This window comes from Rhinolophus ferrumequinum, chromosome 11, assembly GCF_004115265.2.
Source record: "Rhinolophus ferrumequinum isolate MPI-CBG mRhiFer1 chromosome 11, mRhiFer1_v1.p, whole genome shotgun sequence".
NCBI classification, from domain to species: Eukaryota; Metazoa; Chordata; class Mammalia; order Chiroptera; family Rhinolophidae; genus Rhinolophus; species Rhinolophus ferrumequinum.
In genome coordinates this window covers 4685308-4702118 of record NC_046294.1, presented here as the reverse complement: position 1 = coordinate 4702118, position 16811 = coordinate 4685308, and the positions used below count along the sequence as shown (strand labels likewise).

Here is a 16811-nt window from a genome sequence, read left to right as displayed (position 1 = left end):
AACAGTGGGGGACTGGCGCTGGGGTTGTTAAGGGGGTGGCCCATGCATACCACCCCACCAAACCATCAGTGCATGTCCCATGGGAATGCTTGTCCAGATGACTCTGCTGCAGAAAGAAGCTGCAAACAATCGGGGTAATGATTCCTAGGAGGCTGTCGCTGAGTTGTCCTTCCCCAGCTGACCCAGTGCCTACTCAATGGGTTTTCAGGCACCTATCGCTACATAACAAACTTGGTGGCGTCACTCTCCATCAGGAATTCAGGCAGGGCACAGCATGCCGTGTTCTTCACATGGCAGCATTCCGTGGGTGGGGTGGGGACGCCTGCAGGCCAGAGGGAGAGTCCAAACTCAACGCAGAGACTCCCCTCCAGTCCTCTAGCCCAGCCTTCGGAGCATGTGCAGAGATGCCCATACACAGGCTGTAGAGCAGTGGAAACTGACACTGGGGGTCCCCACCAACCAGGTCTGAGTTAGATAAAGCTGCCCTGAAGTTTACAAGCCCCTTTCTCACCCAGGACATCTGTCAACTTTCCTGCTCACTCCTAACACTACAAATATCAATGAACAACAAATAATTGCCAGCTATTTGAGAGAAATCGCTAACATAAAAGAGATAATAAACAGGAAAATAAAAGGAACTCAGAGAAGATAGAGACCATGAAGCTTGCGTAAGAAAACTTCAAATAAACTTTAATCATTCACTCCAGGGTGATAACAAAGAAAAAAAAAATCCAAAGCATTACATCCAGAAGATAAGAAAAGGAGACTACCATAAAGAATGTTCAGAAAAAAAGGAGCTCTTGGAACTTCAAAATATGATAGCAGAAATGAAAAATCTCAGAAGATAAAGTTGAAAAACACATACGAAAAATAGGACAAAAAGATAAAAGCATGGAATGATAAGAAAAATAGAGTATTATTTGAGAAGGTCTAGAGAGAAGGAGAGAGGGGAGGGTAGGAAAAAAAAAAAAAGGGAGCAGATGATCAAATGAAAACAGTAAAACTTCCCAGGACTGAAAAAGATGTGCTTTCAGGTTGAAAGGCACAATGAGTGCCGAGCATGTTGAATGAACAAAGAACCACAGACTGATACGAAAACAGCTCATGAAATTAAAAAGCCCCCAGAAAGAAAGTGAAGACCCTGCAACCTTCCAGAGAGAGAGAAAAACGAACAGCCTACACAGGGCAGAAGGAATTTGGAATTGCATCAGTGTTCTTGTGGGGATTTCAAAACATGCCCACGAATCCTTTGATGCTGGGCAGCTCTGTCCTCCAGTGGAAGCTGAGCAGAACCTGTGGCTGTCTTGATGAGAATGCAGCAGGAGTAACACTGTGGGGCCCCCAGGCTAAAGGAGAGAAGGTCACACAGCTTTGCACTTTCAGTCATTGTGCAAAAGTTCTAGCTGCCCTGAAGAACTGCCTATGTGTACCCATTCAACCCTCAGATTCATACCTTGCTGAGGTGCAAGGGGGCTCTGAGTCCAGGAAGAGGAAATGAGTTTGTGATCTCTAGTCAGTGGCTACTACATACAACAATGGATCCAAACATATACAGGAACTTGGCACGTCATAGTTGTGGCATCCTGAATAAGTTTGAAAAGAAGAGTTATTTAGTATTAGTAAATCTGATTCACTATATTGAGAAAAATTACTGGATCCTTACCTCACGCCATATACAACAATAAACAACTACATCAGTGGTTCTCAACTAGGTGTGAATTTGTCCCCCTAATTACACTTGGCAATGTCTGGAGACATTTTCATTGTCGAACCTTGTGGGGTGCTACTGGACTTAGGGATGCTGCTGAACACCCTGCAATGCCTCCGCAACAAAGAATTATACAGTCCCAAATGTCTAGTGTTGAGACTGAGAAACCCTACAGTAGGGATCACTTACGCGTGAAAGAGAAAAATACAATACTAACAGAAAAAAAAAAAATGTAAGAGCTTCCTTTATGACCTCAGGCTGGGGATGAATTTCTGAAACAAGGTCCCCAAATGAATAAACCTGACTACACACCCAAACTAAGGATTTCTCTTGTATAATGATGGCTATTCCTTGTCAGATGATCAGACAGATGGTAAACTCAAAGGAAATATTTGCAACATCTAATGAGTACCTGTGGTTTATAATATTGGAGTTGGTGTTCCCATTAATCTTTCAGAATCTACCCCCAAAGCCACAAAAACCATGAAAAAAACAAAACACACACTCCATCTCTCATAAAGCAAGAGAAATCTGATGTGGTTACAGTCATGAGTGTCTATGCAACCAAACCCCCACATTTATAAAGCGAAAGCTAATGGCAAGACAAGGATTTTGACAGCTGGAAACAACAGACTTCAAACTCTACAATAGAAAAAAAGAGAAGGCACCTCTTGGGACATTTACTATAATAATCACCTATTACGCTTCAGATAAAGTTCTAGAACATTCCATAGAAAGAGAGAAATAATCCAGACAATAGTCTCTCATTATCAGACCATAAAACAAAAACATAACAAAACCAGGAAACAAAAATATCCTAATGTCTATAGTTATAATGTTACATTATAAGTATATTTATAAATCTCTCTCAAACTGACTCACATCAAAGAAGAAATCAAAACCAACATTGCAGAACTTCTAGCAAATTCTGATAAAGAAGCACCACATACTGGAAGTAATGGTCTGCTTGTCGCTAGTTTTGTAATTACTCTTGCTATCTGACAGGGCATGTCCCTCCCTGCCTCCCACCTCGTTCTTCAAAATTGGCCTGGCCGTTCTTGACCTTCTGGTTTTATATCTATATTTTAGTATCAGTTTTCCCAGCTGCATGAAAAGCCTTGATGGGATTTTGATTGGAATTTGCAGTGAGTTTTGAGATTAATTTGGAGAGACGTGACATCTTTATGATATTAAATCACCCCACCTGGTAAGGTGCCCTGAGCAACTGAGGTGCTGGCTGCAGGCGAAAGGAGTGTCGGATTTGTGAAGGAGGAAGGAAGTCATAAATACTGGCTATGCAATCATGAGCTGTTACAGCAATGGAATCCCCTCCATATGTCCTTTGTGGATCTGAGTTTTGTATATCGAGAGGAAATTGTCTTTGTAAGGTGCAAAGCGGTCATGGGAAGAAGGTCATGTGACGGAAGATAAACAGCTCAACCTGTTTCTAATAATACACATTCAGCGGTTGTCGTTTTTTGTTTTTTGTGTTTTTTTCTTTTTGCTGATTTACAAGCTCGGGCCTGGCATTTCTAAAAACTGAACTCCTGAGGGATGGGGAAGATGAGTCTCACATTTTCACAGTTTGGGATTAGTCAAGAGGTGTATAAGCTCTTTCTGTGTCCATCATCCCAAATAGCCATCAAGGGCTACATTGGACGAAAAAGAATAGATTAGAGGTTTTGTGTTAGGGGACAAAGGGAATGTAAGCAGGACTCAAGTGGCGACTTGGAAATGGGCAAAGGACCGGCATGGAGACACTCCAGATACCTAGACCTGATCTGCTGGGTGTCTGAACGTGGGGCTCCTATCAGGGAGGTGATAGGATGGGTGGGCCAAGGGGACAGTACTGGTACCTGGGACCTGTGCTCAACTGAAACCTCACAGGTCCTCTCTGATGGAGACTGCTGACAGCGTCCAGTGCTTCAGGGCCAGTGTAAGCCAAGGAGGGACCCTGAGACACTGGAAGTCTAACAGAGAGTGGTTCTCCTGCCAGGACTAGAGAGTCTGCAGAGCTGGAATGCTGAAGAGAAGAGAGGGAGACCTGGCCACATTCGTCATTGTGTGACTTCCCCAAACATGGTCACCTTGTCCTGTGTGTACGCCACCAACCACAACTGATCGACTTTACTTTCTCCAGTTTAAATTAATGGGGGGAAAACAGAGGGAGATTTCCAGTTCAAGACAGCAGAGCACAATCTGAAATTCACCTCATCCTCCTCTAACACATCAAAATCTGAGAAGAAGAAACTGATAATAATGAAATCTCAGCCACACAGGAAAAAAAAATGAATTCTATGTAGACTTGAAATAAGCTTCTCTCTGAAGGAAAGAAACAGGAAGAAACCCACAGCCTGGGGTGGGAGCTGAAGCCTTGTGTCTTAGCCAGGAAACAGGAACACAGCCAGGTTGGATGTGCAGGGCTTGGGGCCAGGTCCCCAGTCTGTGCCCAGCTCTGAAGAGCAATGCTAAGGGCCCCCTGTGACTGAGGCTAGGTCTCCACCAGCAGCCTGAAGCAGGGGCCAGAAATGCCTTCCCTGTCAGGTCACAAACAGAGCCAACTCAGAAAGCAGAATTTGGGAGGGAAGGAAGTCCAAAGGGAAAAGTATATACTCTGTGTTTGGTTTTGTTTCATATTCAGCAGGAGGATAGACATATTAATTAGTTTTTGCTGGGAAAAGAAATTTAGGTATGATGTTTAAAAATGTAAACCACTAAAAATAAAATGTATAGCTTCCAAACTAATAGTGGGAGAGAAGGGAAAAGCACAAAGAAAACTCAATTAATTTAATAGAAGACAGGAAGATAGAGGAAAAAAGAAATAAGGAAAAAGAATACTAAATGGAAAGCAATATAATGGCAGATATAAGTCCTAGTGGCAATACAATAAATGTAAATGGGTCAAAATCTCTTTTAACAAGACAGACACTGGTTGGAGTAAAATAAGACAAAAATGAAATTTCATTGGATGTTGTTTTTAAGATGTATTCCTAAAAGAGAAAGATTGAAAATAAAAAGACAGAAAAAAGCACACCAAATACGAATTTTAAAAAAAGCTTATGTAACAATAGTAATATCAAAGAACCTGGAACCTCAAGGCAAGTTCGTCAGAAGAGACGCAGAGAAATATTTCACATTAGAAAAAAGAACAATCCATCAAGAAAACATTGTTTAAAGTATAGGTGTTCAAAATTGTCTCAAGAAAATAAACAAATAATCATTAAAAAAATGGAAACAGTGATCACCCCACAGCTGAGGCCCAGCTCCAGGTGGTCTTACAGGGAATTCTAGTCATGCTTCAAGAAACGACCATTTTTACCCTACTGCAATGTCTAGGAAAAAGTGAAAAGTGACCCATCTCATTTTAACAAAACTGGACAAGATCCCCTGGAGAAAAGCAAACTATAGGCTTGTGGGGACAGAGCCAGGAGTGCAGTTTCCAGGCTCTCGGCCTCACGTGGAAAGGTGCTCACTTGGGTAGTAAATGGCCATCAACTGTGATTGGATGGCCATCCGCTGTGGCTAGTTGGTTGTCAGCTGTAACCAGTGAGCCATTGGCCACTAATATAACTGCCATGGCTACGCTAGCAGAAAATGGGGGCTAGCAAGAAGACGGTGGCTGAGCTAGCAAGTGTGGATTGCAGTTGGCACGGCGGATTGCAGCTAGCAAGTGAGGTTGGTTGGCAGAGAGAAGTGGACAGCAGGTTGTGGATAGTGTGGCTTCTGCTTCCTGTATCTCCAACTCAGCTGCCAGTGAGAATATAGTGATATGACTCCCCTATCTATGGCTCCATGGGTGTTCCTTTTTGGCCTCACCATATCCTGTGTTCTTATGTGGGGAGCGGGACCAGAGACCCCGCATGCCACCGTACTTGACAAGGCTACCCTACTTAGGAGCACTGATGTAAAAATCAATCCAGCAGTACAATGAACGAATGACCAAAAGGTCTGTCCCTGGAATAACAAAAAATGAGAACAGCAAACACTTACCTAGCACTGTGTGCCGGGCCCTTACGGAGATTAAAATGTGGCAATGATGCCTGGAGGCACAGAATGGTCATGGAACTTGCCCTTTAGCTGCCACATAGCTGGTAAGTGGTAGAGCCCAAGATTTAGTCCCAACTGGCTTTACTCTGTTCTCTTAGCTGCCTCACTCTACTGCCCCTTGTTCAATAGATCATAAAAAAGATGGATGTTATTAAGAAGAAAGAAAAAAAAACCAATATGATCTTCTCAGACGTAGAAAATGCATTCAATGAAATGGAGCAGTCCTTCATGATAAAACTGTGCTTTGGAAGGGAGTTTCCTCAATCTAATCAAGGTCTCCACCAAAAGCCTCAGCAAACCTCATTCTCAAAGGTTGCCATGATAAACATCACACATATACATTGTTTTAAGATAAGAAATAGGCCAGAGTCCTCAGTGAAGTTTACCTTCAGGCCTCCTCACATGAAGGGGCCCATTTCTGAAGTACCTCTGGGCAACCAATCAAGCCACACCTGGATCAGGCAGGGCGGTTCCAATTTTAGTGTCCAGAACAGAACCAGGGACACCCACATGTAGGGACGGAGTCCCAGAGAGCAGTTTCCAGGCTCTCGGCCTCACGTGGAAAGGCGCTGGCTCAGATAGTAGATGGCCATCAGCTGTTACCGGTTAGCCATTAGCCACTACTATAACTGCCGTGGCGACGCTAGCAAGCACCGATTGCAGTTAGCAAGTGCGGTTAGCAAGTGGATTGTGGATTGGGATTATGTTCATCCTACTTCCTGTGTCTTGCCTGGCCGCCAGTGAGACTGGGGTGCAGGAAGACCCCTCATTGGGGTACTGGTGGATGTTTGCTTTTGTGTTTCGACCAGCCGCCAGAATATAGTGGTATGAACCCCCTATCCATGGCTCACATTGGGGCTCCTTTTTGGCCTCACCGTACTCTGTGTCCACCCGCCGAGAGCGGGACCAGAGACCCTGCATTGCACTACGGTACATGGAGGCTAATGGTACAGTCTCCAGGGATGCGGCAGATGCCATGAAAGATACCGCTGACTGATGGGAAAAGAAGACGTTCTGTGGTAGAACAAGGCAAGAAAGGATGTTGGAGAAGACTAAGATAGATACTCTTGTAAATGTCCCCAGTCTCTAGTTTTATCTAAAAAGTTTCTAAGGCGTTATTGTTTAGAATTCCGTCTCCTTTTGCACCCATTTCAAAGGTTCTTTCCTGAAGTTACTCTGTGTTTATTTTCACAAGCAGCTACTGCTAATTAGAGGGGGACATAGACACCCATTTGCCGGAATTCCATTTCTGAGGGGCCAGTGAAAAACAGCCTGCGGAAATCTGAAGGCATATGAAATGAAAAGGAGAAACAAAAGTTCTAACAGTGGAATTGTGGGCTTTCATACTAAGCGTTTACACAATTCCATTAAATCATACCCCATAGGAAGCTCCCTACTGTCACCACTACTTAACCTTATTCCAAAGCTCTTAGTGCAATACGATAAGAAAAAGAAACTAGACACCTGACGTTAGAAAGAAAGAGACTCGACTCTCATGACTTCTCAATAATATGATCATCAGCATAGAAAATAGAAAAGCTTCAATGGACACACTTTTATAACAGGGGAGTCCATTAAGGGATCCAGATACAAAATCAATAGAGGCAAATGAATAGCTTTCTATTTACAATCAATAGTCAATTAGAATATGTTATCAGAATAGAGAGCATAAAAACATAGAAACACAAACATCACATAAAATTCTTATATTAAAAAAAGGGGCAGAATTTTTTATAGGAAACATTCTAAATGTTTGGTGAAGGACCTAAAAGATCTGAAAAAATGAGGAGTGACATCACATTCGTGGGTGGGAAAGCTGAATACTGGAAAGATGTGGGTGTGACGCAGGGTGTCATGCGGAGTCTCTGGTCCCGCAGAACATGGTGAGGACAAAAAGGAACACCCACGGAGCCGTAGATAGGGAGTCATACCACTATATTCTTGCTGGTGGCTGGGCTGGAGACACAGGAAGCAGGAACCACACAATCCTCAACCTGCCGTCCACTTCTCTGCCAACCAACCTCACTGGCTAGCTGTAATCCGCCGTGCTAACTGCAGTCCGCGCTTGCCAGCCACCATCTTCTTGCTAGCCCCCATTTGCTGCTAGTGTAGCCGCGGCAGTTATATTAGTGGCCAGTGGCTCACTGGCTACAGCTGACGGCCAGCTAGGCACAGCAGAGATGGCCATCCAATCACAGTTGATGGCCATTTACTACCCGAGGGAGCACCTTTCCACGTGAGGCCAAGAGCCTGGAAACTGCGCTCCTGACTCTGTCCCCACAGTGGGTCTTCTCCAAGTTAATCAACAATTCAGCGCATTCAGTCCAACATTCTTTGGGCATTTGCTGTGTGTCAGGCACTGCTCACTTACTGTTTTCAACCCTAACAGATGCTCCTTTAGGGTGTATGTTATCCCCATTTTCCACAAGAGGAAACTGAGGCACAGGTCATAAAGTCCTATAGGTAGTAGGTGTGGGAGCAGGATTTTGAATCCAGACCCTTAACCTTGAAGCTCTGTTGCCACCTACAGATAATCATGTTTCTAAATCTATTTGTATCAACATGGACTAATCTCAAAAACATAGTGCTGAAGGAAAAAAGCAAGGTGAAGAATCGTGTTATAGCAAGACACTATTACTACAAATCAAAAGCACCAAACACTTATCTTTTCCTGTGGGTAAGCATATATACAAGACAGGTATTTTTAAAAAGGATTAGATAACAATATCGAATTCAACAGCATTTGGCTCTGGGGCAGAGAGACTTCAGTTTTTTCCTGCTAAGGTCTAAATTTTTAAGGATCATTCATATGCTACTGTGAAATGTTTTTTAAATCCCCTAGAAAATAGAGTGGAAACAAATAAGGAAAAACGATAATGGGGGTTTAAATCAGTGTGGTGAAAACATGTTACTACTTTCTTTTTGCTTTTCTGAATTTCTTAAATTGCCAACAAAGGAAAAACATAGATATTTTTCATCGTCCAAATATGAAATTAGATTATATTGCATAAGCACCTCCCTTGAGAAGCTCTGTGCTGGGTGTCAGAGAAGAGAAGATCCGATCACGTGGTAGTCACACTGGACCTGTGGCAACAGTTGCTCAAGACAGTTGTATGGAGTGGTGGAGGAAAGCTTTCTGGGGAGGTGACATCCGAGGGCTCCTCAGGAGGAAGAGAGGGAGGGGGAGGAAGATGGCTCCTCTGGTTCCAACCTCGCTTGTGTGGGCAGAGCCATCTGAACTGGAGCTGACCTTGCATGCCAGGTCAAGGGGCTAGTGCTTTGTCCTGAGGACACTGGGGAACCATGAAGCATCTTAGGCAGGGGAGGGACAATATGGATCTGAGGTTTCAAACAGTTCCAGGGTGCAAAGAAGAAATTGGGGGTGGGGGGAGGGTCAAGATGAGAGGCTGGGCAACCTCAAGGAGACTTTGCAAAATTCCAGATGAAAGCTGAGGGGCCATCACCAAGGGACAGGCCTGAAGGCACAGGCTCAGGGAGTTCAGAAGGCAGAGTCGGCAGGATGCAGTGGATCTGGGGACAAGGGATCTTGACACCTCCCCACTCCTGGCCTGGAGGCAGATACAACATAGGATGGGACAGGCACAGAGGGACAGCTGAGAATCAGGGCCTGGGACACGGCAGAGAAGGAAGGTGACACCCAGTGGAGCCTGGCAAGCAGGTGCTGTAGGTGGGTGCTAATGGAGTGTCAGGAGAGCTCATGCCGCGTTCTGGCAGCTGTGCTGTCCTGGGTAGGCCACTCAGTGTCAATGATACAATCTATCCTCTTATGAAAACAGGCTCATCATCATTCCTATGCCCCAGGTGGCAGGAGGATTAAGCAGATAACACATGGCAAGTGCTTGGCACCGAGCCTGGCACTGGATGTTCAGGACATCCTGCCCCTCACTCTCCATTTCCCACCACCCCAGGCCCAGCCATCTCCTGTCCACAGCATCCTCAGGTTGCCTTCTCCTCCCTGCCTTGTGCTCCCTTGACCCAGTTAGAGAGGATGAGGAAGGAACCCATCCTCTGGCTCCACTGCCCTCCTTCTCCTGCCCCAAAGGCAGGGATCCATGGACTCAGGTCTGAGCCCGGGATTAGCTGTGTAACCCGCAGCTGTGTCCGGGCAATCTCTTTCCCCACCAAGGAGAGAGGGCTGGGGCTGGGAGCCAGAACTGCTGGGCCCTGGGCCCGGTACTGCCCTACCCACCTGTGAGACCTCAGACAAGGTGCGGATGCTTTTGGCGCCTCTTTTGGAAACACCACTGACATCCCACAATGACTGTCACATGTGTGTCAATTGTTCTGTGGGTTTGCTGTGGTGGGGAGGTGGGGCACTCTGGGAAGGCAGGCAGGCCTGGGTTTGAGTCCAGCTCCACCCCTGAGCAGCACTAAATGGATGCCCATGGACAAGGGATGAAATCTCCATGGGCCTCAATTTATTTCATGCATAAAATGGAATGAACACCATTTGGGCTGCTTCGGGGAATATATGAGAAAACTCAGGCAAATGAGTTTTGTAAATAGCACATTTTGTGAGAGGTAAGAAAGGATGATTACAGGACAAGAGAACAGAGGAGCTGGGAAGAGAAGACCAAAAAAGACACACTTATCTCAGAACAGGGGAGTCTCTGAGACAAAGGGTTCCGGAGGACTGAAGAAGACAAGAGTTGATCAGGCTTCTAAGACTTCCAAAGAAGGCAAAGGACAGAGGACTTCCTCAGGTTAGGGGAGTACACACTCGGGGGGAGTGCAGCCACGCAAATGCCCTAAAACCCCATGATAAAGGGGTCCTGAGCAGAGGGGACGTGACATGGTCTGGGCCGGATGACCCTGGATGGGAAGGGCCGAGTCCCTAAATGCCAGCCCCGGACCCCACTGAGAAAGTAGTAGAAGCCACTCCAGGATTTTGAGCAGAAGCGCCAAGGGCTGGACTCTCCGGACACGGGCTGAGGAGGGGATGGTTGGGAGAGCTTAACAGCACCAGCAAAAGGATATGCCACTCACTGCCCATCTCCATTCTCTTGACCTCACCCAACATCTCTTCTGGGAAGACCTCCGCCATCAACTCCTGCATACCTCCGGAGCTGGGGCGGGGAAAATCACAGTCTAGGAGGGCTTGGACTGGGATAGAATAATTACAACATAGTTACAAGGGTCCAGCTGTAACCGGCCTGATTTGTCCTCCCCCCATATACTTGTGCATACAGCAGGTACACACTAAATGCAGAACCTGTAGAAAGTGATAAACACCAGAACCCGGCAGAAGGTAACATGCGAAGTTTGTTTACTTGAGGTTTGAAAGGCTGAGGGACCGGAAGCGAATGCGAAGAAGCCGAGCGGGCGAGTGGTTGTGCCAGTGAGCAAGGGCTTGCCAGCCAGGTGGCGGAAGGAAGGCAACGCCGAGACTGGCGGGACTACATCTCCCAGCAGCCTCAGCGCCAAGGCCACTTCCGGTCCATCTGCCTTCCCCTGAGGGGGCGGAGTCGAGGGCAAGGTGGGGGAGGCGCAGGGAGGCCTGGGCGCGGGGCGCGTGACGTGCTTCCTGTGCGCCGTCTAGCGTCTCAGTCGCTCCGGTTCCTGTTGCCTTAGAACCGTGAAGGTGACAGCGAGAGGTGACCGGGCTGGTTCCCGCGATGCTGGCGGCACGGAGGCTGCTCGGCGGGTCGCTCCCTGCGCGGGTGTCTGTGCGTTTCAGCAGCGACACGGTGAGTCCCGGGCTGGCTCGAGCCAGTGGTGTTCGCGGGCGGGTCTGGCTGCCGCGCCTCTGCGCGCGCTGTCTCTTGGGTCTGTAGTGCGTCCTGGAGAACCCTCTTCATCTTCCCAGCCCTGCAGGAAGGTTACCAATCTGGGATGGGTGTAGAAGGGAGGGGAACGGGTCCCAACGGGAGGCTGACTCCACCACCGCCACCAGCCCTCCGGCTCCTTGGTTTCCCTTATTTAACAGTCCCGCGGCCTAGCGGGAGGTTGTGCAGGTGGCGAAGGAGCCGAGTCTTATTCCTTCCGTGCCATAGACTTGTCGGGCGTGACTATATCGTTGTCCCATTTTACAGATGCACAAAACGGTTTTGGAGAGGGATGTGTCCCTCCCCATTCCCGGTCCAGAGTTCTGCTCCCTGTAGTGGCTTTTAAGGGGATCGAAGTCTGGAAGCCAGTTCCCCATAGCCCTCAGCTGGGATGCTCACCACTGGGTTATGTGGCGTTCCAGACCCCACCTCTTCTCATCAGTGTTATCCCAAATGGGTCTCCCTCCATCACCTTGGTCCCAGCCCTAGTGAGGCATTTCTTTCCCATAACTAAACACATTTTGCTTCCAATAGAGTTAGTAATAGAAGGCCCTGGCATACCTAAGTTTTGGTCCAGTAGGACAGCCAGACCAGTAAATGGACACGACATCACACTGGGACCAGGGAGGTGCTGTGGTTCAGATGTGGGCTTTGGCCACAGACAGACCTGAGCTCAAATTCCATCTGCTGCTTTTGGCTGTATGCCCTTCCATATATTCATTTTGCTCTCAGCCTCAGTTTCCTACTCTGTAAAATCATTCCTGTCTCGGGGTTATGAGGATTTTGGATTTTGGCAGTGGGATTTTGGATGTAAAATGCTTACTCTAGCGTCTGTTGAACAGGAGGTGCTTACTAAACGGTGGTGGTAGCTACCATGCTACAAAGGGTTCTGTAGTTAGGCCCCTACCATCTCCCCAGCCCAACCCCCTCTAATCAGGGGAACCCAAGAATCTGTAGCTTCTGGCCTGGCCCTTCATGACCCAGAGCTCTGCTGGGCCTCCTGACCTTCTGTGTCCCCAGACAGCACCCAAGAAAACCTCATTTGGCTCACTGAAGGATGAAGACCGGATCTTCACCAACCTGTATGGCCGCCATGACTGGAGGTAAGATGGGGCCCTTAGCCTGGTGGGTCCCGGGGCAGGGCCTCCTCTTTACTGCCTTCCCTACTCTGTTCAGGCTAAAAGGTGCCCAGAGTCGAGGTGACTGGTACAAGACAAAGGAGATCCTGCTGAAGGGGCCTGACTGGATCCTGGGTGAGGTGAAGACGTCAGGCTTGAGGGGCCGTGGAGGCGCTGGCTTCCCCACTGGCCTCAAGTGGAGCTTCATGAATAAGCCCTCAGATGGCAGGTGTGTGTGGGCAGGCAGAGGTGGGGGTGCAGGAGAAACCTTGGGGGTGGCGTGGCTTACCCACAGTGGTTCCTTGGAGTGAATAAAGGGGGAAAAAGTTACCGGAGCTTCAGTAGGTGAGACTCAGTTCTCTTTGGTCGTCCTCAGGAGAGACTTGAAGGGTAGCAGAATCAAAACAAGACTTTGACTCAGGCAGACTTAACTGGTCAGTTCTTAGCTCTACCTTCTAATCGTATAGCTGTGGGCAGTCCCCTGGCCTTTATGAACCTCAGTGTTCTTTTTTACACATGGGTATTATAGTGTGCAGGGATTAAAGAGATAAGGTTCGTATAGCTTTTGGCCCACACGTTGGTCAGCACGTAGAAAACAAATGATAAACGTCAGCCACTTTACCTTTTGGCCCCAGAGATATGGCGGAGGTTCAGGAAGGCTCTATGTGACCAGAGCAGAGTTTGGGCTCCCGGGAAAGCACAAGGAGAGACATTTGGACTGAGCAGAACGAAGACCTTTCCTGTGGTAATAGCCACCCAAAGGTGGAACAGGCAGTGAGCTCCCTGTCATTGGTGATGAGCAAGCAGAGCCTATGGGACCCTGTTGGGAGGGCAGAGAACTGGCTGTCAGAGGAGACATCTTTGAGGCTTCCCTGGGTAGAGTGGGGGTTGAAAGCCCAGCACTGGTGGCCCTGTAGCCTAACTGACCTGCTGGTCCCGACAGGCCCAAGTACCTGGTGGTAAACGCAGACGAAGGGGAGCCCGGCACGTGCAAGGACCGGGAGATCATGCGGCACGACCCCCACAAGCTGGTGGAAGGCTGCCTCGTGGGGGGCCGAGCCATGGGCGCCCGCGCGGCCTACATCTACATCCGTGGGGAGTTCTACAATGAGGCCTCCAATCTGCAGGTGGGCCGGGGAGGGCACTCACACGTCTCCTTCCCTGGCATAGTTGTTCTTAGGTTTTAGCGCCTGAGCTGTCTGGGGTCGAACTGGGAGAGTGGTGGTCACTGTTGCATGCATTGTGAATGGGACATAGCCCCCAAAGCCTTCTTCTTTGGGCTCTTCCTCTGTGCTCCAAAGCCTTCCAGGGCTCCACGAGTCCTAGGGGAACTCAGGATGAGGGCACGTTTCCTGCAGCGGGGTCCAGGGGTCATTTCAGTAATTAACTCGGTGACGCGTATAGTGACCGGTGCAGGGCCAGAGTCACGCCTTTCTGTTAGGTTCCTGCACAGCAAGCTGAGGGATACGGGAATAGCACCTGGAACAGTGCCTTAGCATATAGTTGCATTGTGTATAAGAGTTATTATGACATATTTTAAAATAAACGTCTAGGGTCTTTTCCTCTACTGCAGAAGTAGTGCTGACTCATTATAAAAACAGGAAATCACATGCACACGAGAAGAATCTCCCACAGATCATTACCTAGAGAAACTACTTGCTAAATGTTCATTATTTCCTAAAATCTTTCCTTTAAACATACACACAGTTGGAGAATCTTTAAGTGTTGTTATAATAGCACACACACTGTAGAAGTCCCCACCCTCTCCCAAAGTGTCCTCCATTCATGCCCAAAGGGAGCTTTTGCCCTGGATTTGGTGATAGACTCACAGGGCCTCTACCCCTTCCCCCCACATGCCGTGTTCCTGGACTCTCGGGGACCATCCCTCATCCCCCTGTCCCACAGGTGGCCATCCGAGAGGCCTATGAGGCTGGTCTGATCGGCAAGAACGCCTGTGGCTCCGGCTATGATTTTGACGTGTTCGTGATACGGGGGGCTGGCGCCTACATCTGCGGGGAGGAAACGGCGCTCATCGAGTCCATTGAGGGCAAGCAGGGCAAGCCCCGCCTGAAGCCGCCCTTCCCCGCAGATGTGGGTAAGACACAGCCCATTACTGAGTCTCGTCTGTGGCATCCGCGAGCTGGTTTCAGGTCCCCCGGTCATTCTTAGAGTATTTCTGAGTTCCTTCTGCACTGGGGGCCGGACACAGAAAGTAGGGGGGCAACAACAGAGGCTGCACCAGTTCGCCCACCTCAGCCCCCACAGGAGACACCCCAGTCCCCTCCAGGCTTCTGGGAGCGAAGGACCGGGTGGCGAACAAGGTGATGCAGCTCCTGCTGGAGTTTGGGGTCCACTGGGGATGAGGATGATAAAGTGGTGGGGAGGGTGCTCTCTGCCACAGGAGCAGGATCCTGGCACAGACCCCATTGCCAGGAAACCTGTCCCCACCCCTGGCAGCTACCAGTCTCTTATCCCATCTCCCCACAGGAGTGTTTGGCTGTCCCACAACTGTGGCCAATGTGGAGACAGTGTCTGTGTCCCCCACCATCTGCCGCCGTGGGGGTGCCTGGTTTGCCAGCTTTGGCCGCGAGCGCAACTCGGGCACCAAACTGTTCAACATTTCTGGCCACGTCAACCACCCTTGCACCGTGGAGGAGGAGATGTCTGTGCCATTGAAGGAACTGATTGAAAAGCATGCCGGTGAGGCCGGGGGCCACACGGGGGGGGGGGGGGGCAGGGTGTCCTTGAAGAGAACAAGGGCCTTGGGGTGCGCATGGGGGCTGACGGTCCTGGGCTCAGGGCTGGGCAGGTGTGCTGGCACCAGCCCTGACCGTCCTTTTGGGGACTGACGGGGGCTTCAGGGGGAGTCACGGGCGGCTGGGACAATCTCCTTGCTGTGATCCCCGGCGGCTCGTCCACCCCACTGATCCCCAAGTCCGTGTGCGAGACGGTGCTGATGGACTTCGACGGACTAGTGCAGGCGCAGACGGGCCTGGGCACAGCCGCGGTGATCGTCATGGACCGCTCGGTAAGGGCTGGCCCACGCTCCCCATGCGGCCCCTGCCTTGTGCCAACCTGCCTAGGACCCCTCCCCGGGCTGCTCTCAGAATGTTTGCCAATTCTCGGGTCCCCGTTCCTGTAGCCCGAGATACAGTGAGGTGGGAGAGAAGGGAGCAAGGCGGCTGTGGGGGAGGGTACCCCTGGAGTGGGCAGTACGGGGAGGGTTGGGGAGGCCGCTGCTGGCCTTGGGTGCCTGCTCACTGTCCCTTGTCTCTCCAGACAGACATTGTGAAAGCCATCGCCCGACTCATTGAGTTCTACAAGCACGAGAGCTGTGGACAGTGCACCCCATGCCGCGAGGGTGAGCGCCCCAGGCAGGGTGGGGGCTTTTTCTCTGGCTCACCCTGGGCCTGTGTTGGGCATATGACAAAGGTGGGGTGCGCTCTGAACCCTGAATTAACAAATGCTGCCTCCTGGCCTGCTGTGGCTTCTCTTAGTCCCCACCCGCTGTGACCTGTACCCCTCAAGTGCCATCCCCCACATCCTGGCTAGAGGGGGCCACCAAGCTGTCTTGCTGCCGTGGCTGCAGGTGTGGACTGGATGAACAAGGTGATGGCCCGCTTTGTGCGGGGGGATGCCCGGCCGGCTGAGATCGACTCGCTGTGGGAGATCAGCAAGCAGATCGAGGGCCACACCATTTGTGCCTTGGGCGACGGGGCCGCCTGGCCCGTGCAGGTACTCACTGCCCAGCTACATGGCACTAGGGTGGGGTGCCAAGAGCCCGGGGCAGTGGGCGATTTTAGACCCCAGCTCACACAGTGCCTCCACCCCCTCCCAGGGCCTGATCCGCCACTTCCGGCCAGAGCTCGAGGAGCGGATGCAGCAGTTTGCCCTGCAGCACCAGGCCAGGCAAGCCGCCTCCTGAGCCCAGCCCTGGCTGGCGTCCATCTGTCTGGACCACTGGACAATAAAGCGAGTGCTGCCCACTCTCCTGTTGTAGCTGCTCTGTGGCTTTGCTCTTCACCCTGCCACCCGCAGCCCATCACTCTGAGAGGCCCGTTTCCCAGACAGAGGTGGAAGCTTGGGAGGGATAGGTCAGCCCAAGGTCATGTCACGAATACACACCTTGGCCTCTTGTGGGTCAGTGAGTCT

General features: G+C 49.8%; 1 protein-coding gene across 1 annotated transcript; it reads left to right on the top strand.

Annotated features, from left to right (window-relative positions):
• The first annotated feature begins 11293 nt into the window (after positions 1–11293).
• On the top strand, positions 11294–16658 carry NDUFV1 (NADH:ubiquinone oxidoreductase core subunit V1). Its single transcript, XM_033121781.1, has 10 exons — positions 11294–11463; positions 12562–12644; positions 12718–12888; positions 13603–13786; positions 14565–14754; positions 15147–15359; positions 15521–15687; positions 15939–16020; positions 16249–16394; positions 16498–16658. The coding sequence occupies exons 1-10, from the start codon at positions 11392–11394 to the stop codon at positions 16582–16584; spliced, it is 1395 nt and encodes a 464-aa protein (XP_032977672.1). The 5' UTR covers positions 11294–11391; the 3' UTR covers positions 16585–16658.
• Positions 16659–16811: the final 153 nt, after the last annotated feature.

Coding starts and splice junctions, on each gene's coding strand:
- NDUFV1 (XM_033121781.1), top strand. CDS start 11,392: ATGCTGGCGGCACGGAGGCTGCTCGGCGGGTCGCTCCCTGCGCGGGTG. Junction 14,755..15,146: donor GCCCTTCCCCGCAGATGTGG/GTAAGACACAGC, acceptor ATCTCCCCACAG/GAGTGTTTGGCTGTCCCACA. Junction 16,021..16,248: donor GTGCACCCCATGCCGCGAGG/GTGAGCGCCCCA, acceptor CCGTGGCTGCAG/GTGTGGACTGGATGAACAAG.